The sequence below is a fragment of the Pseudophryne corroboree genome, chromosome 6 (assembly GCF_028390025.1).
Source record: "Pseudophryne corroboree isolate aPseCor3 chromosome 6, aPseCor3.hap2, whole genome shotgun sequence".
Classification (NCBI taxonomy): Eukaryota; Metazoa; Chordata; class Amphibia; order Anura; family Myobatrachidae; genus Pseudophryne; species Pseudophryne corroboree.
In genome coordinates this window covers 150,872,291-150,891,929 of record NC_086449.1, presented here as the reverse complement: position 1 = coordinate 150,891,929, position 19,639 = coordinate 150,872,291, and the positions used below count along the sequence as shown (strand labels likewise).

General features: G+C 48.0%; 2 protein-coding genes across 9 annotated transcripts in view; one reads left to right on the top strand and one right to left on the bottom strand.

The window, feature by feature from the left end:
- The window catches only part of LOC134936784 (fumarylacetoacetate hydrolase domain-containing protein 2), an 85,695-nt gene extending 79,484 nt beyond the window's left edge, over positions 1 to 6,211 (top strand). For all 4 annotated transcript variants that reach the window (XM_063932040.1, XM_063932039.1, XM_063932041.1 and 1 more), the window contains exons 7-8: positions 3,461 to 3,548; positions 5,870 to 6,211. In XM_063932040.1, the coding sequence (XP_063788110.1) occupies positions 3,461 to 3,548; positions 5,870 to 5,932 (151 nt within the window). In that variant the 3' untranslated portion in view covers positions 5,933 to 6,211. The remainder of the gene's footprint in view (positions 1 to 3,460; positions 3,549 to 5,869) is intronic.
- The window catches only part of GPAT2 (glycerol-3-phosphate acyltransferase 2, mitochondrial), a 264,394-nt gene continuing 250,720 nt past the window's right edge, over positions 5,966 to 19,639 (bottom strand). For 3 of the 5 annotated variants that reach the window (XM_063932033.1, XM_063932034.1, XM_063932037.1), the window contains exon 22: positions 5,966 to 6,442. In XM_063932033.1, the coding sequence (XP_063788103.1) occupies positions 6,323 to 6,442 (120 nt within the window). In that variant the 3' untranslated portion in view covers positions 5,966 to 6,322. Of the gene's footprint in view, positions 6,443 to 8,212; positions 8,402 to 19,639 lie in introns of those variants that run through there. The other 2 variants (XM_063932036.1, XM_063932035.1) reach the window with 2 other exon arrangements.

The window sequence follows — 19,639 nt, the reverse complement described above, 5'->3', positions numbered from 1 at the left end:
GATCCAGGCCGGACGACATCCAAACGTGTCTGAAACGTCTGAGTCTTGCACCCACCAACCCGTTCTCCAGGCTGTGCGGTCCACCGTCATGCTGAGGATTTTGGAACCGGAAGCAGGTTTCTGGTCCTGGGAGCCTGCGGGTGCAGGCTTTTTGGATTTTGCACGACCACCTCTAAAGAAAGTGGTAGGAAGCTTGGACTTTTTTGCCTTAGTGGTCCGAAAGGACTGCAACACAGCTGAAGAAAATGGTTTCTGCGTAGAAGGTGTAGTAGAGGGAAGGAATCCACGCATCCAATGCGTCCCCAAAAAGAGCCTGTAGGGTAGGTTCTCCACACTTCTCCTGGATTCCGCGTCTGCAGACCATTGGAGTAGCCAGAGGTACTCAGGTCCTTCATGGATTCCACCATGAACCCCGCAGAATCCTGTATGTTACGTAAAAACAATTCAATGTCGCTTCTATCCATTGTATACAAATCCTCTAGTAATGTGCCCGACCACTTTACTATGGCTTTAGAAATCCATGCACATTCAATAGTGGGCCTTAACGCCAATCCTGAAGCAGTGTATATGGATTTGAGCGTAGTGTCAATCTTACGATCAGCCGGTTCTTTTAACACGGTAGATCCAGGGACAGGTAAAAACACCTTTTTAGATAGTCTGGACACAGATGCGTCTACTATGGGTGGGATTTCCCATTTTTTTCTATCCTCCTCAGGGAAGGGAAAAGCAACCAAAACCCTTTTTGGGATCTGGATTTTTTTCTCCGGGTTTTCCCAATATAGCGTTCAATTCTTTTGACGCAGGGAAGGTTAGCGAGGCTTTCTTATTGTCAGTGAAGTAAGCCTCCTCAACCTGCTCAGGTGTTGTCAGTAATATTTAACACATCTGTAATGGCCTCAATCATGAGGCCATTACAGATTTTGCTAAGGATTCTGCCGCCCTCAGCACGTCCCCATCACCGTCTGCTGTATCAGAGTCGGTATCTGTGTCCTCTTGCATAATCTGGGCAAGTGCACGTTTCTATGGGAACATACTAGGGGATTTTGCAGGAATAGGAACAGAACCTGACCAAACTATATAGTTCTTTAATACCTGAGTTTCAGTCTCAGTATGAGCTACCCTGGTAGAGATCTGAGAGATCATTCCCTTAATAGAGTTCAACCACTCAGGCTTAGAAATAGGGTTCTGAGACAAAACATCACATTCCTGTGTACATGGAATGGATTCTTCCTGAGACTAAACATCCTCTGCAGCATATGACACAGAGTCTCTAGACACGGCTATGTGAAACAACAAACACCCACACACACACACACACACACACACACAGGGAAATGTCAGACACCGTTTCCCCCAAGTATGCCACAGAGTTTGGAGCCAACCCACACACAGCGCTTACTGAGGTAGATATAATACAACTACCCAGCGCATACTGTGTACCTTAATAGACTACACAGTATTTACACAGCCTCCCCCACCCCCCTTCTACAAGCCCCTGGTACCGCAAAGGATAGCTGGAGACTTGTTTGGAGGGACAGCTCTCCCTGTCAGCGTCTCTGTACAGGATCTGCAGGCAGGAAAATGGCGCTGAACGCTGCTGGGTCCTCTCTAAGGAGAAACTCTGCCCCCTGAACATGGCGCTGCTTCCCGCTCTTCAATTCTTTATACTGGCCTGAGTATTTCTGCTGGCAGTGTAACCGAGGGCCCTGACAGACTTGCTGACCAGTGTAGGGCATCGGCGCTGGCTCGGGGCGCCCCTCACAGCGCCGCACTATGTACCGCTGAGCCTCCGGAGCTCACCCTGTTGCCAGCTTCACACCGGCTCCCCGCTTGCTGAGGGGGCCGGTGACTCACTCGCCACCGGAATTCTTCTGGCACTGTAAGGGGGTGGCGGCATGCTGCGAGAGTGAGCGGTCACCTGGGGCGGCTAACGATCATCACCCTCAGGAGCTAATGTCTTGTCAGCGGAGATAGTGGCTCAAAGCCCCTCAGGGCGGACACTACTCACCTCCCCTCCCCCCCCCCCCCCCCCCAAGTCCCACGAAGCAGGGAGGCTCTTGCCAGCAGCCTCCCTGTGCCTAACTTTACTCTTAGAAAAATAATAAAACTAAAGAAGCTCTAGGAGCTCCCCTAGCTGTGACCGGCTCCTCCGAGCACATTTTCTACACTGAGTCTGGTGGGAGGGGTATAGAGGGAGGAGCCAGCCACAAACTCTTAAAATGCCAGTGGCTCCTAGTGGACCCATCTATACCCCATGGTACTAATGTGGACCCCAGCATCCTCTAGGACGTAACAGAAATTTGTTTTAACTGTTGTGATCACTGTGGTAATGAGCGTGTTGTAGTACTGGCCGGGTGTATTATTAAATAGTCACTTTCTTTCATGAGCTTGTTGGGCATAGCTGGGAGAATTGGACATTTTCTCTGCACAGTAAAGGTCAGTTAAGCCTCATACACACTAGGCGATATTGTGAAAGGTCTTTCTGAGCGATATTGTTCACAATATTGCCTAGTGTGTACACTCACTTTCCTTACCGATCCCCTCCCTCGTCCGAACAGGTACGGACGAGGGAGGTCCTTGTCAACAACAGCCATTCTGGAGATGCCACATGGCCATCGTTTCCCCCGCCGCATCGGCTGCGCTATTCCTTAAACATCTGTGGGCCAAGATGTAGGGTATTCTGGGTCACTAAAGTTTGCAGATTGGGTTTATACCCACCTTTGCACTAATGTATATAAGGCATAGATAGAATGGCTGCACCCGCATTGCCCATTCTCACCGTTGCTGCAGGGTACTGTACACAGCCTTCTTTCACACAAAAGGCTTTGAATACTTTTTAATCACTTAACTATTTAACCATTCAGAATTGGGGCTTTTTTTACATATTTTTAATTTAATAAAGTTTTTAAAAAGTTTGTTTGTTTTTTCAAAAATATCTGCAGAATGGATTGCCTCGTCAAAAACTGGGGCACACAGTGGGGTGGCCCGGTCGCATGTGTTCTGAGCATGCCAGTTACGTGCTTAATGTACTGTAACAAGCCTGACATTACAATGTGTCACATGTAATAAAAATAGTCCCAGGATTCTCCCACTCTGCTGATTCATTTAAGCCGTAACTTATAGTTAGCAGTATTTTAGGAGCAAGAATTACATTTAAATGGATAAAGAGTGCACCTGAGGTAGGAGGTTGGTGTTTGGCATGATGCTTTTTTTTTTTTTTTTTTTTAATGTTCCCACTTTTTCAGGTGTCTTTACCTACCGGCAGAATACATACAGAATGCTTCTGTTTCACTTTTTCCAAATTCCGTATATATATATATATATATATATATATATATGCACTTGGCATAGTTCTATAGCTGATATGTAGTGACACGCCTGCACACAGTAAGAAGCAGCACATGTTCGCAGACTTTGCAGTTTTTAAATAACCTTTAATGACCATCTTTACTCTCATCAGATTTGTCACATTAAATCCAGGCGATGTATTTCTGACTGGGACACCGCCGGGAGTTGGTGTATTTAGAAAGCCACCTGTATATCTTAAGGTAAGTGATCCAGAGTCCAATAATCATGGTATCCCATTGCAACACAAATGGCACCTGCCTGTTCTGCAGTATAACAGTACACCCCATTTTTGTGGCGTTATTACAAACTTAAGGGGGGTACACACGGAGCGATAATCTAAGCAATCTGACTAGATTGCTTAGATTTTCAGCAAGATCACTCCGTGTGTAGCCCTAACAGCGATAGCGATGCGCAGCCCCGCGCATCGCTATCGCTGGTGCTAGATTGGCCTGCATGCAGCGGGTGAAGTGAGCAGCCCCCCCCCCCCCCCGTCTCCCCCTGCACGCTCAGCACAGATCGCGCTGTGCTGAGCGGCGGGAGAGATGTGTGCTGAGCGGTTCGCTCAGCACACATCTCTCCTGCATCGGCCCATCTATATGGGCCTTTAGTACACTGCAAGGCCATGGCACACAAGACGAGGCTTCCTGTTTTGCGGCATCACGCATCTATTTTTGTCTATAGACCAGTGTTACAATGAGTTTAGCAATATGTAGGAAATTAACTGTGCACATGATTTTGCATACAGCCTGTAAAGTGATTTCAAATATATATTTAAAGTACAAATGTCTAGATGATGTCCAAGCTAATACATGTACATTATAATTAGGCTTTTATTTAGAATGTACTAAAGTCAACTTTAGTGCTCAGTTCATGATATTCTTGCAATATATTTCTCTAGCATCCATAAGGGATATTCGGGACACATTAGTACGATGGGTATAGATGGGGTCCAAAGGAGCCAGTGCACTTTAAAACTGGGTGTGCTGGCTCCTCCCCTCTATGCCTTCTCCCACAGGCAGTTTAGAAAAAGTGCCCTCAGGAGAGGATGCACATCTCTGCAGCTCCAGAGAGTTTTCTTCAGTTTATTTTCAATCTTTGTTCTTTTCGGTATGCTGTACATACCTGCACCGTGAGAGTTAATGGGGGACGGTCACAGACCTTGTGAGGTGTCAAGAGCCACTTCCCTGCTGCTGGACCACCGTCCTGAGAGGTTGTTTGTTCAGCGGGGCACTGCACCTTGGCTGTCACAATCGCAGCACACCCCTAACATTGCCTGAAGGTGACATCAGTGGTGGGGTGAGGAGGGTCCAGCACAGCCAGCTGAAGAAATTTAAAGTGCACTGGCTCCTTTGGACCCTGTCTATACCCATCGTACTAATGTGTCCCCAATATCCCTTATGGACTACTCAAAAACATGACCTGTCAGGAAAACTTGAGTTTGAGAATCATTGGTGTACACCAGAGGGTTTCAAATGCGGTCCTTAAGGCACCCCACTGGTCCAGGTTTTAAGTTTTTCCATGCTTGGCTTCAGGTGATGTAATCAGCACATCAGTCAATTTGATTTAACCATCTGGGCTGAGCCATGTATATACCTAAACCTGGAACGTTGGGGTGCCTTTAGGACCGCGTTTGAGAAGCTCTGCTGTAGATGATACAGTAGGTTCTCAAACGCGGCCCTCAGTACCCTAAACAGTTCACGTTTTACAGGTCTCATCACAAAATCACAAGTAAAATAATTAGCTCCACCTGTGGATTTTTAAATGGTGTCAGTGAGTAATGAGTACACCAGTGCACATGCTAGGTAACCTGGAAAATGTTAACTGTTTGGGGTCCTGAGGACCGAGTTTGAGAACCACCGTCCCCAACTCCAGTCTTCAGGGACTACTAACCTTGCATGTTTTTCAGCTCTCCTTAGTATCACAGATGAAGTAATTAGTTCCTCCTGTGAACATTTTAAAATGCGTCAGCCAGTAATGAATACACCTGGGCACCAACTTTTAGATCTGTAACACATGCGCTTTTTGAGGTCCATAAGGACTGACATTGGTGCAGAACCATAAAGATTGTTGATCCAAAACAACATGTAATTGGGATCGTTTAGATCAGTGGTTCTCAAACTCAGTCCTCAGGACCCCACACAGTGCATATTTTGCAGGTAACCCAGCAAGTGCACAGGTGTATTAATTACTCACTTTAAAAGGTCCATAGGTGGAGCTAATTATTTCACTTGTGATTCTGGGAGGAGACCTGCAAAACATGCACCGTGTGGGGTCCTGAGGACCGAGTTTGAGAACCTGTGGTTGAGATGGTTGCCGGGAATCTAGTGGGACCATAAGTCGTTGAAATCATTATCTGACTGGAAAGTTGGTCCAGTTTGGGTTACAGATATGGCCAAGCCTGTCCCATCTGGCTGCATGACTTTGGGACAAGCTTGCCGATTTATTGCTGCCTTCATTTAGAGAAATGATGCAGTTGCAGGGCTGAACATTTCATGGCTGATGCTGTGACTTTGATTTGCAGGCGGGAGATTGGGTTGAGTGCGAGATCGAGGAGCTGGGAGTGATCCGTAACAAAGTGGTGTGAAGATCTGCCCATAACAACAGAGAGACAGACACGGAGGTGTACAAGAGGTTTAATAAAGAACAAATCACATTCTATTAACAGAAAAGACGGTTTCCTGATGGAACATGAAAGCCTTCAAGTCCACACAACAACGATCCTGGGTTGTAATAATAGACTAATTTTTAAGCAGGAAAAAAAAAAAAAAAAAAACTCTACACTTCAGTAATTTTCTATTCTAAATCAACTGCCAACAATCTGGACCCACAGGGAAATAAAATAATAATAAAAAATTGAAATGCACTGAAACTCAAATTTCAACATCATACAAACAAGTTTTACACTGGTTCTCTCAAGCATCTGTCCTATCCATGTTCTAACAGATGATATTTACACATTCCACATTAATACTACTCATCCTTTGTATATAAACCGCTGGATGAATGACTCCAGTTTCTTGCAGTTTTCCTTCAGGAGAAAGGACTCTGAGAGGTGAATTATTGGTCCATGACAACTCTGAGAACACTCAAAGACCTGTAGAGGCAGACAGGCAGCATTGTATACACCGTTTGTTAGCACAGCAAGGAATTATTTTATAAACTTAACCTATACAATCAGGGGAATGATGAAGGAATACATATTGTATAATCACAGTATCAACGGTGTATGAACTCATCACTCAGCTAGTTTCTATACAGAGACAAAGTGCACTGAGAGGCGCACTTTGGGGGTCATTCCGAGTTTGCTCGCTAGCAGTTTTTAGCAGCCGTGCAAACGCTATGCCGCTGCTCACTGTGAGTGGATTTTAGCTTAGCAGAAGTGCGAACGTTTTTATTGCAGAGCGCCTGCAAAAAATTTTTGTGTAGTTTCAGAGTAGCTCAAAACCTACTCAGCGCTTGCGATCACTTCAGACTATTCGGTTCCGGATTTGACGTCACACACCCGCCCAGCCATGCCTGCGTTTTCCCTTGCACTCCTGCGTTTTTCCCTTGCACTCCTGCGTTTTTCCGATCACTCCCTGAAAACGGTCAGTTGCCACCCAGAAACGCCCACTTCATGTCAATCACTGTGGCAACCAGTGCGACTGAAATGCATCGCTAGACCCTGTGCAAAACTGCATCGTTCGTTGTGCCCGTATGTTGCGCGTGCGCATTGCGCCGCATGTGCAGAACTGCCGTTGTTGAGCCCGATTGCTGCGAACAAATGCAGCAAGCGATCAACTCGGAATGACCCCCTTTATGTCTCTGTAAGGTTCAGAGTTTCTGTGCAATCAATCTGTATGTTGCCTATTCTGCTACTTCCACCGCTCACAATTAGACCAGCAGATAATATCACAACAGGGTGGGAATACTTACAAACAATATAGGGCCTATCCAAAGGCAGCCTCCAGTAGACAAAATGGAAATACCTCAGACCAGTCAGCATGCTGAGGAATGCCCCCTGGTACCGCAGAAGGGGTAATGGCTCAGGGGCTAGAAATGCAGAATAGCCACTGTTGTGGGACTGTCTGTTCAGAAAACTTGCTGGTAAGATAGAATCCTGAGGACATGACATAGCTGGTGACTAAAGAAATTTGCCTTTCATGTTCGCCTACCATGCTGGAATTAAAAAAAGGTTTCCCGACCGTCAGATGAGACATAACCATCTACCACCTCAGAAAAGTAAAGCACCCTGTCAGATAGCATTCTCGTACTGCCTGAGACCTGTGCAGAGAAGTATTTTATGATTGGAAGACATATTAAGTTGTAAGTGAGGCACTGATTCCTGGGTAAGGATCATGTTCCAGTCCACCCTTATACAGCTTTGGGTAGAAGTACATGAAAATGTCTCCTAAGGACTGTGCTGAAACACCAGTGTTTGACAAGGACGAGGTGATCCTGCCGAGCACTGCCAAGAGCTGGATAGTAAGCTGGAGAGTGAACCATTGGGCCTTCATCAGGGTGTCTTGCGTCAGACACTTGACAATCATAACTCCCTGACAAAGCAAAAGAACAGTCATTGTGGCCATGATATTGTTTAAAATTCAAGGAGCTCATGATCAGCCAAAAGGGAGCGGTAAAAACTGGAAGTAAGCTTCATGGAAAGGAAAGTGTAGATAATGCTGGTGGTCCTCCTACAAAGGCATATACTGTATAAGGTAGACATCACAGATTACTGGGAACTAGAGTAAACAATTTCTTTAATGATCCCAATACAGAAAAGTGCTCTTCTTACTCCACACTCCGTTGCAGGTTAAGGTACATCAAAAATAAATTGGACTGTGCTTTTCCCATTTTCTCTGTTGCCCTCTTCTCAGAAGTGATAATCGCCTGAAGCAGCCGCTGCAGAGTAGGCTGGCTGCTATTTGGGTGAGCCACTGGTGCAGTCTGCCAGTCTCCAGCATTAGAGGCTGAGGAGCCAGTATTTTTTTAAAGCTACAACATGGCAGCTTCTTCATTGGTTTTGCCGGTAGTAATTAGGTTGCTGCAGCTTCAATTTGTTCAAGTTCTTACCCTGAAGCAAGATAAGGTATTATAAATGTGGCAGCCATATTCCTTCCAGAAGTTCAGATACCTTGTAAGTGCACAGGAATATGTAAAAGGAAGCCACACTTTCTATAGTTCTCAGCAATATCCAAAAAGGTATGTTTTATGGGGGTTGGGTATGGGTGGCCGGCAGTTGGGATCCCAGGAAGTAGAATGCCGACGGGGACGAGCGCAACAAAGCCCTTTGCTCGCTCGGTGGCGAGCCCACTCTGGGTGTCATGGACACCCACGACTGTCGGGATTTTGTGGCGGCAGGATGTAGGTGTCGCTATTGTGACCATAACTACATCCCATTTTATGTTATTCTCTTGTCCTCTGATATAAACTATTTTCCCTGCCCTGAGTGCTTCTGTTACAGACAGAGGGGTTTATGAAGTTCGTACCTGCAGAGGAGGTCAGTACACAGTCGCACACATAGATACCCCACACTTTTTATTTTATCTTGCATTGAGTGTTCCTCAGTTAGTGCTCTGCCAGCGAGCAAGCTATGCTAGTCCAGATTAAGTGGACAGGAAGGCTTGAGTACGTGTTTTTCTCTTACGTCCTAGAGGATGCTGGGGACTCCGTAAGGACCATGGGGTATAGACAGGCTCTGCAGGAGACATGGGCACTCTAAGACTTTAGATGGGTGTGAACTGGCTCCTCCCTCTATGCCCCTCCTCCAGACCTCAGTTAGATCCTGTGCCCAGAGGAGACTGGATGCACTGCAGGGGAGCTCTACTGAGTTTCTCTGAAAATACTTTTGTTAAGTTTTTCATTTTCAGGGAGCACTGCTGGCAACAGGCTCCCTGCATCGTGGGACTGAGGGGAGAGAAGCAGACCTACTTAAATGATAGGCTCTGCTTCTTAGGCTACTGGACACCATTAGCTCCAGAGGGTCGGAACACAGGTGTCATCCTCACTGTTCGTCCCAGAGCCGTGCCGCCGTCCTCCTCACAGAGCTGGAAGATAGAAGCCGGGTGAGTATAAGAAGAAAGAAGACTTCATATCTTCACTGAGGTACCGCGCAGCGGTCACGTTGCGCGCCATTGCTCCCACACTCACACACACATAAGGCACAGTAAGGGTGCAGGGGGGGCGCCCTGGGCAGCAATAATTACCTCAAGGGACACTGGCACAATTAATAGGTACTGCTGAGGCAGTAAATTACAAAACCCCCGAATTTGAGCGGGACCGAAGCCTGCCGTCGAGGGGGCGGAGCTTGATCCTCCAGCACTAACCAGCGCCATTTTCTCCACAGCAAGCTGCAGAGAAGCTGCTCCCGGACTCTCCCCTGCTGAACACAAGTACAGAGGGCAAAAACGAGGGGAGGGGAGGGGAGGGGGGGTGACACATTTATTTGGCGCAGAAAGTGTATAATATATCTATAAAAGCACTGTACAGACTGGGACTTGTTTCCAGTGGCGCTGGGTGTGTGCTGGCATACTCTCTCTCTGTCTCTCCAAAGGGCCTTATTGGGGGGGCTGTCCCCATATTGGTATATCCCAGTGTTTGTGGGGGTGTCAGTACGTGTGTGTCGGCATGTCTAAAGCGGAAGACTCGTCTAGGGAGGAGGCAGAGCAGATGATTGTGGTGTCTCCGGTTGGATATGTGGAATGTTTTAAATGCAAATGTGAATTTATTATACAAAAGATTGGACAAAGCAGAGTCCATGGAAAAAACAGGGAGTCAATAGATTGGCTTTGACTGTGTCACAGGGCCCTTCAGGGTCTCATAAACGTCCCCTTTCCCAGATAGCTGACACTGATACCGACACGGATTCTGACTCCAGTGTCGACTATGATGATGCAAGGTTACACCCAAGGGTGGCCAAGAGTATTCATTATATGATTATTGCAATAAAAGATGTTTTGCATATCACAGAGGACCCCTCTGTACCGGACACGAGGGTATGCATGTTTAAGGAAAAGAAACCTGAGGTATCTCATGAGCTGAACGCGTTATTTGAAAAAGCTTGGGAAACTCCAGACAAGAAACTGCAGATTCCCAAGAGAATTATTATGGCGTATCCTTTCCCCTCACAGGACAGGTTACGGTGGGAATCCTCGCCCACGGTGGACAAGGCTTTGACGCGCTTGTCCAAAAAGGTGGCGCTACCGTCTCCAGACACGGCAGCACTCAAGGATCCTGCTGATCGCAGACAGGAAACTACCTTAAGATCAATTTATACACATACGGGTGCCCTGCTCAGACCGGCAGTAGCGTCGGCAGGGGTGGGTAGCGCAATTGCAGCATGGGCAGATAACTTGTCATCTGACATTGACACCCTAGATAAAGATAGCATTTTGTTGACCTTGGGTCACATTAAAGACGCAGCATTATATATGAGAGAGGCTGCGAGGGACATTGGGCTGTTGGGTTCTAGAGCCAATGCCATGGCAGTTTCTGCTAGACGGTCCCTGTGGACCTGCCAATGGACGGGTGATGCCGATTCAAAGAGACATATTTAAACTTTAACTTACAAGGGTGAGGTTTTATTTGGGGAGGGACTCGCGGACCTGGTTTCCACAGCTACCGCGGGTAAGTCTTCCTTTTTGCCTTATGTCCCCCCACAGCAAAAGAAAACGCCTCAATATCAGATGCAGTCCTTTCGGTCGCATAAGTTCAGAAAGGATCGGGGCTCTTCCTTCCTCGCCTGAGGTAAAGGTAGAGGGAAAAGAACGCCTGCTACGGCCTGTTCCCAGGAACAGAAGTCCTCCCGGCCTCTACAAAATCCACCGCATGACGCTGGGGCTCCGCTGAGGGAGTCCGCACTGGTGGGGGCACGTCTTCGACTATTCAGCCAGCTCTGGGTTCAGTCGGATTTGGCTCCTTGGGCGGTCGAAATTGTATCCCAAGGCTACAAACTGGAGTTCGAAGAAGTGCCTCCTCGCCGATTTTTCAAATCGGCTTTGCCAGCTTCTCCCCCAGAGAGGGAAATAGTTTCAGCTGCCATACAAAAGCTGTGTCAACAGCAAGTGATTATCAAGGTTCCCCTAATGCAACAGGGGAAGGGGTATTATTCAACCCTATTTGTGGTCCCGAAGCCGGATGGCTCGATCAGACCCATTCTGAATCTAAAATCCCTGAACCTGTATTTGAAAAGGTTAAAATTCAAAATGGAATCTCTCCGGGCAGTGATCTCTAGACTACCTTCATGTCCCCATGTATCCCCCTCATCAGGCGTACCTGAGATTCGCTGTACAGGATTGTCATTACCAGTTTCAGACGTTGCCGTTTGGGCTTTCCACGGCCCGAGGATTTTCACCAAGGTAATGGCGGAAATGATGGTGCTCCTGCGCAGGCAATGAGTCACAATCATCCCATACTTGGACGATCTCCTGATAAAAGCGAGATCGAGAGATCAGTTACTGAAAAGCGTGTCGCTCTCCCTGAGAGTGCTGCAGCAACACGGCTGGATTCTAAATCTACCAAAGTCGCTGTTGATTCCGACGACTCGGCTATCGTTTTTGGGCATGATTCTGGACACAGAAGAGTGTTTTTCTCCCAACGGAAAAAGCCCAGGAACTCCAGAACATGGTCAGGGACCTGCTAAAACCAAAAAGAGTGTCAGTTCATCAATGCACTCGAGTATTGGGAAAAATGGTGGCGGCCTACGAGGCCATCCCCTTCGGCAGGTTCCATTGGAGGACGTTTCAGTGGGACCTTCTGGACAAGTGGTCGGGGTCCCATCTACAAATACATCAAAAAATAAGCCTGTCCCCCAGGGCCAGGGTATCTCTCCTGTGGTGGCTTCAGAGTGCTCACCTTCTAGAGGGTCGCAGGTTCGGCATTCAACACTGGTTTCTTGTGACCACGGACGCGAGCCTCCAAGGATGGGGAGCAGTCACACAAAGAAGAAATTTTCAGGGACTATGGTTAAGCCAGGAGGCTTGTCTACACATCAACGTGCTGGAATTAAGGGCCATATACAACGGCCTACAACAAGCGGAGAATCTTCTTTGCGACCTACCCGTTCTGATTCAGTCAGACAATGTCACAGCCGTGGCGCATGTAAACCGCCAAGGCGGGACAAGGAGCAGAATGGCAATGGCGGAAGCCACCAGGATTCTTCGCTGGGTGGAAAATCACGTAAGCGCTCTGTCAGCAGTCTTCATTCCGGGAGTGGACAACTGTGAAGCAGACTTCCTCAGCTGACACGATCTCCATCCAGGAGAGTGGGGACTTCATCAAGAAGTTTTTGCAGAGATAACAAGTAGTTAGGGACTTCCTCAAATAGACATGATGGCGTCTCGCCTCAACAAGAAGCTTCGGACGTATTGTTCCAGGTCGAGGGACCCTCAGGCAGTAGCGGTGGACGCCCTGGTGACACCATGGGTGTTTCAGTCGGTCTATGTGTTCCCTCCACTTCCACTCATCTCAAAAATATTGAGAATCATAAGACGAAAAAGAGTGCAGACAATACTCATTGTTCCAGATTGGCCTCGAAGAGCCTGGTATTCAGATCTTCAGGAAATGCTCACAGAAGATCCGTGGCCTCTTCCTCCCAGGGAGGACCTGTTGCAACAGGGGCCCTGTGTGTTCCAAGACTTACCGCAGTTACGTTTGACGGCATGGCGGTTGAACACCAAATCCTAGCTAGGAAAGGTATTCCGGGGGAAGTCTTCCCTACTCTGATCAAAGCTAGGAAGGAAGTGACGGCGAAGCATTATCACCGTATCTGGAGGAAATATGTATCTTGGTGTGAAGCCAAGAATGCTCCTACGGAAGGTTTCCACCTGGGCCGTTTTCTCCACTTTCTACAGACAGGAGTGGATATGGGCCTAAAGTTAGGCTCCATTAAGGTGCAGATTTCGGCCCTATCTATATTCTTTCAGAAGGAATTGGCTTCTCTTCCAGAAGTCCAGACTTTTGTAAAGGGAGTGCTGCACATCCAGCCTCCTTTTGTGCCCCCAGTGGCACCGTGGGACCTTAACGTGGTGTTACAGTTCCTTAAATCTCACTGGTTTCAACCTCTTCAAACGGTTGAATTAAAATTTCTCACTTGGAAAGTGGTCATGTTGCTGGCCTTGGCATCTGCAAGGCGGGTGTCCGAATTGGCGGCCTTGTCTCACAAGAGCCCCTATCTGATTTTCCATCTGGATCGAGCAGAGTTGAGAACTCGTCCTCAATTTCTGCCTAAGGTGGTTTTGTCGTTTCTTATGAACCAACCTATTGTGGTGCCGGTGGCTACAGGGGACTTGGAGGATTCCAAGTCCCTTGATGTAGTCAGGGCCTTAAAAATTTATGTAGCCAGGACGGCTCGAGTTCGGTAAACAGAGGCACTGTTTGTCCTGTATGCGGCCAACAAGGTTGGCGCTCCTGCTTTTAAGCAGACTATTGCTCGCTGGATCTGTAACACGATTCAGCAGGCTCATTCTACGGTTGGATTGCCTTTACCCGATTCGGTAAAAGCCCATTCCACGAGGAAGGTGGGCTCTTCTTGGGCGGCTGCCAGGGGCGTCTCGGCTTTACAGCTTTGCCGAGCAGCTACTTGGTCGGGTTCAAACACGTTTGCAAAATTCTACAAGTTTGATACCCTGGCTGATGAGGAACTCATGTTTGCTCAATCGGTGCTGCAGAGTCATCCGCCCGGTCTGGAGCTTTGGTATAATCCCCATGGTCCTTACGGAGTCCCCAGCATCCTCTAGGACGTAAGAGAAAATAAGATTTTAAACCTACCGGTAAATCTTTTTCTCCTAGTCCGTAGAGGATGCTGGGCCCCCCTCCCAGTGCGGACTAATTTCTGCAAGGCTTGTGTATAGTTGTTGCTTACATAAGGGTTATGTTACGGTTTGGATCAGTCTCTGGCTGATGCTGTTTTTGTTCATACTGTTAACTGGTCTTGTATATTCCATGTTGTACGGTGTGGGCTGGTATGTATCTTGCCCTTAAATTAACAAAAATCCTTTCCTCGTACTGTCAGTCTCCTCTTGTTACAGTTCTTTAACTGAGGTCTGGAGGAGGGGCATAGAGGGAGGAGCCAGTTCACACCCATCTAAAGTCTTAGAGTGCCCATGTCTACTGCGGAGCCCGTCTATACCCCATGGTCCTTACGGAGTACCCAGCATCCTCTACGGACTAGGAGAAAAAGATTTACCGGTAGGTTTAAAATCTTATTAAAACTGGTGAGGCTGGGTTAGAGTCTAATTGGGCAATATAGTACCGGATGATGGGGTCACCTCAAGCAAAATCCTGGAGGTAATAATGAGAGAAGTGACCAGGAAGGAGGAGAGCAATCTGTTAGACCTACATCAGGGTGGTCAGGGATGTATGGGCAGAGTAATTTATGGCTTTGTAGGTGAGAAAATTTAACTGGATTCTGAGTGAGATAGTGAGCCAGTGAATCATGTTTCAAGAGGCGGTAGCAGAAGCTATACAGTAGTAGAGAAAATAGGATTTTGGTTACCTACCGGTAAATCCTTTTCTCGTAGTCCGTAGAGGATGCTGGGATCCACATTAGTACCATGAGGTATAGACGTGTACACTAGGAGCCATTGGCACTTTAAGAGTTTGAGAGTGTGGGCTGGCTCCTCCCTCTATGCCCCTCCTACCAGACTCAGTCTAGAAACTGTGCCCGAGGAGATGGACATCTTCGAGAGAAGGATTTAACACAGATAGTGGCGAAATTCATACCAGCTCACACATACAAGGCACATCAAGCTAGCTTAGCTTGAAAACTCAGCAACTGCTGAAACATTACTTACCAAGTAACAATGCAGTACATAACTAACCACAGTCGTACTGAACCCGATAACGGTTGCAGGAAAATGAAGCGATGGGCGGGCGCCCAGCATCCTCTACGGACTATGAGAAAAGGATTTACTGGTAGGTAACCAAAATCCTATTTTCTCTTACGTCCTAGAGGATGCTGTGGTCCACTTTAGTACCATTGGGATGTACCAAAGCTCCCAGAACAGGAGGGAGAACGCGGAGGCTCCTGCAGAACTCCAGATCTTCAGAGGCCAAAGTATCGAACTTGTAAAACTTTGCAAATGTGTTCGACCCAGACCAAGTTGCAGCTCGGCAAAGTTGCAATGCCGAGACACCCCGGGCAGCCGCCCAGGAAGACCCCACCTTACGAGTAGAGTGGACCTTAACAGATTTTGGACACGGCAGTCCTGCTGTAGAATAAGCGTGCTGGATAGTGAACCGAATCCAGCGAGAAATAGTCTGCTTAGAAGCAGGACACCCAATCTTCTTGGGATCTTATAGGACAAACAGATTGAGGAGTCAGTAGCTACTGGCACCACAATAGGTGTGTTGATATGAAATGCAGACACAACCTTCGGAAGAAACTGCTGACGTGTCCGGAGTTCAGCTCTATCTTCGTTGAAGATCAAGTAGGGACTTTTACAGGACAAAGCCCCTAATTCCGACACACGTCTAGCAGAAGCTAAGGCCAACAACGTGACCGCCTTCCAAGTAAGAAATTTGACCTTCATCTCCTGTAGAGGTTCAAACCAATCCGACTGGAGAAACTGCAACACCACGTTAAGGTCCCAAGGCGCCATAGGCAGTACAAAGGGAGGTTGGATGTGCAGAACTCCCTTCAAAAAAGTCTGAACCTCAGGGAGGGCAGCCAATTGTTTCTGGAAGAAAATTGAGAGGGCCGAAATCTGGACCTTCACAGATCCCAACCTCAGGCCCATGTCCACACCTGCTTGCAGGAAGAGGAGAAACCGTTAGAGTAGAGTTGAAACTCCACCGTAGGAAACTTCTTGGATTCACACCAAGAAACATATTTCTTCCAAATACGATGGTAATGTTTAGACGTTACCCCTTTCCTAGCCAGTATCAGGGTACGAATGACCTTCTTCGGAATGCCCTTCCGTAAAACTTCAAACGTAGCCGTGGAAAGTTTTGATAGGCGAACGGTCCTGCAGCAGCAGATCCTCCTGAAAAGGAAGAGGCCTCGGCTCTTCCTGCAAGATATTCAGAAGGTCCGCGTACCAAGCCCGCCTTGGCCAGTCCGGCGCAATGAGGATCGTCTGAACCCTTGATCTCCTTACGAGCTTTAGAACTCTTGGAATGAGTGGAAGACGTGGAAACACATACAGAGACACCAGGGCATCCACTGCTTGTGGGTCCCTCGACCTGGAACAATAGCGTTGAAGCTTGTTGAGATGAGAGGCCATCATGTCTATTTGGGGTAACCCCCAAAGGTCTGTAATTTCCTTGAACACCTCTGGATGGAGACCCCATTCCCCTGGATGGAGATCATGTCTGCTGAGGAAGTCTGCTTCCCAGTTGTCTACTCCCGGAATGAAGATTGCTGAGAGCGCCAACGCGTCTGTCTGCCCAGAGAATGATTCTTGTCACCTCTGACATTGCAGCTCTGCTCTTCATTCCGCCCTGTCGGTTTATGTAGGCCGCTGTCGTTACATTGTCCGACTGCACTTGAATGGCCCGATTTCTTATAAGATGGCCCGCCTGAAGAAGACCGTTGTAGACGGCTCTTAGTTCCAGGATGTTGATGGGCAGCTCGGCTTCCAGACTTGACCACTTTCCTTGGAGTGCTTCCCCCTGAGTGACTGCACCCCGGCCCCGAAGGCTCGCATCCGTGGTTAGAAGGACCCAGTCCTGAATCCCGAACCTGCGGCCCTACAGAAGGTGAGGCAATTGGAGCCACCAGAGGAGTGAAATCCTGGCCTTTGGCGACAGACGAATCCTCTGGTGCATGTGGAGATGAGATCCTGACCAGTTGTCCAGGAGATCCAGTTGGAAGGCCCGAGCATGGAACCTCCCGTATTGGAGAGCCTCGTAAGAGGTCACCATCTTTTCCAAAAGGCGAATGCAGTGATGAACTGACACCCGGGTTTGCTTCAGGACATCCCGGACCATTGTTTGTATCACCAACGCCTTTTCCTGCGGACGAAACACCCTCTGGACTTCTGTGTCGAGGATCATCCCCAGAAAAGACAACCTCTGGGTCGGTTCCAAATGTGATTCAGAATCCAACCGTGGACTCTAATGGACTGCAACAGCTTCTCCTTGGACGAAGCCTTTATCAGCAGATCATCCAAATATGGAATGATGTTCACCCCTTGTTTGCGGAGGAGAACCATCATCTCTGCCATCTCCTTGGTGAACACCCTCGGTGCTGTTGAGAGGCCGAATGGCAGTGCCTGGAACTGGAAATGACAGTCCAATAATGCAAAACGGAGATAAGCCTGAAGCGGCAGCCAATTCGGAATGTGGAGGAACGCATCCTTGATATCCAGGGATACCAGGAATTCCCCCTCTTCCAGACCTGATATCACCGCCCTGAGAGACTCCATCTTAAACTTGAACTCCTTTAGAAAGGGGTTCAGTGATTTTAGGTTCAGAATGGGCCTGACCGAACCGTCAGGTTTCGGTACCATGAAAACGTTTGAATAGTAACCTGTGGTTTGTAAATGAGGAGGAACTGGTACAATGACCTGTGCCTCCACCAACTTCTGGACAGCTTCCTGTAGTACAGTTCTGTCTGCCAGTAGAACTGGCAAGCCTGATTTGAAAAATCGGCGAGTACGAAGATTTTGAAATTCAAGCCTGTATCCCTGGGACACAATATCTATCACCAAGGGATCCAGGCCAGACAATACCCAGTCGTGACTGAACTGTCTAAGTCTCGCCCCCACCGGCCCCACCTCCAGGCCGCGCGGTCCACCGTTATGCGGAGGACTTTGGCGTACCTGAAGCAGGCTTTTGTTCCTGGGAACATGCAATAGCAGGTTTCTTGGATTTAACTCGACCTCCCCTAAAGAAGGTATTGGACGGTTTGGCCTTTCTAGGCTTGTTAGGCCGAAAGGAATGCGATGCTGATAAAGAGAAGCATTTCTTCAGAGCAGGAGCAGCTAAGGGAAGAAACAGAGACTTACCCGCTGTAGCCGTGGATATCCACGCTTCCAAAGCTTCTCCAAAGAGAACCTGACCTGTGTAGGGTAGGGACTCCACACTTTTCCTGGATTCCGCGTCGGCAGACCACTGGCGTAGCCACAGTCCCCAACGAGCTGAAACAGACATGGAAGAGATCCCCGCAGCCATGAAACCCAGGTCTTTCATGGATTCTACCATAAAATCTGCTGAATCGTGAATGTTACGCAAAAGCAATTCAACATCCCCTCTATCCATCGTATCCAAATCCTCTAAGTAATAGCCCATGCATTAGCAATAGTGGGCCGTAATATGGCCCCTGAAGCATTGTACATTGATTTAAGTGTATTATTAATTTTTCTATCAGCCGGCTCCTTTAAGGCGGTAGATCCTGGAACAGATAAAACCACCTTTTTTGAGAGTCTGGACACAGATGCGTCAACAATTGGCGGGTTTTCCCATTTTTTTCTATCCTCCTCAGGGAAAGGAAACGCCACCTGGACCCTTCTAGGGATCTGGAATTTTTTCTCCGGGTTTTCCCATGCTTTCTCAAATATAGCATTCAATTCCTTTGACGCAGGGAAGGTTAGCGAGGCTTTCTTATTTTCAGTGAAAAAAGCCTCCACCTGCTCAGGTGTGGTATCATTTATATTTAATACATCCCTGATGGCCTCTATCATTAATTGCACCCCCTTTTCAAGAGAGGCAGACCCCCGCAACACATCCCCATTACCGTCTGTGGTATTAGAATCAGTATCCGTGTCATCTTGCGTGATGTTAACAATCGCTCGTTTTTGGGGGTATATAGCGGGGTGTCCTGAGGTACCAGAATCGGGCCATACTGCCATGGAGTTCTGTAATACCTGGGTTTGTAGACTCATTACTCGCAACCCTGTCAGAAATCTGAGTAATCCAAGATTTGATAGAGGAAAACCATTCAGGCTCCCTTGCTGGAATCTGTGCTATCCTGATTACATGGAATGGGAACATCCCGTGAGGACATATCCTGCGCAGCATATGACACTCCACACACACACACACAGGTGATGGCTGACAGAGTTCCCCCCCCCAAGAATGGCAAGAGAGACACAGAGATTGGAGCCAACCCACACACAGCGCTTTTACCAAAGGGAGACCCCTTGTCAGCGCACCTTAATGGGATACACAGTTGTATTGCAGCCCCCCCCCCCCCCCCCCCCTTCTACAACCCCCTGGTACCGTTTACAGATAGCTGGAGTTTCTGTGGGGGGACCTTCTTTCCTGGTCAGCTCTGTGCAGGCAGGAAAATGGCGCTGAAACGCTGCTGTGTCCACTCTGAGGAGAAGCTCTGCCCCCAAAATGGCGCTGTCTTCCTGCTCTACTTCTGTTT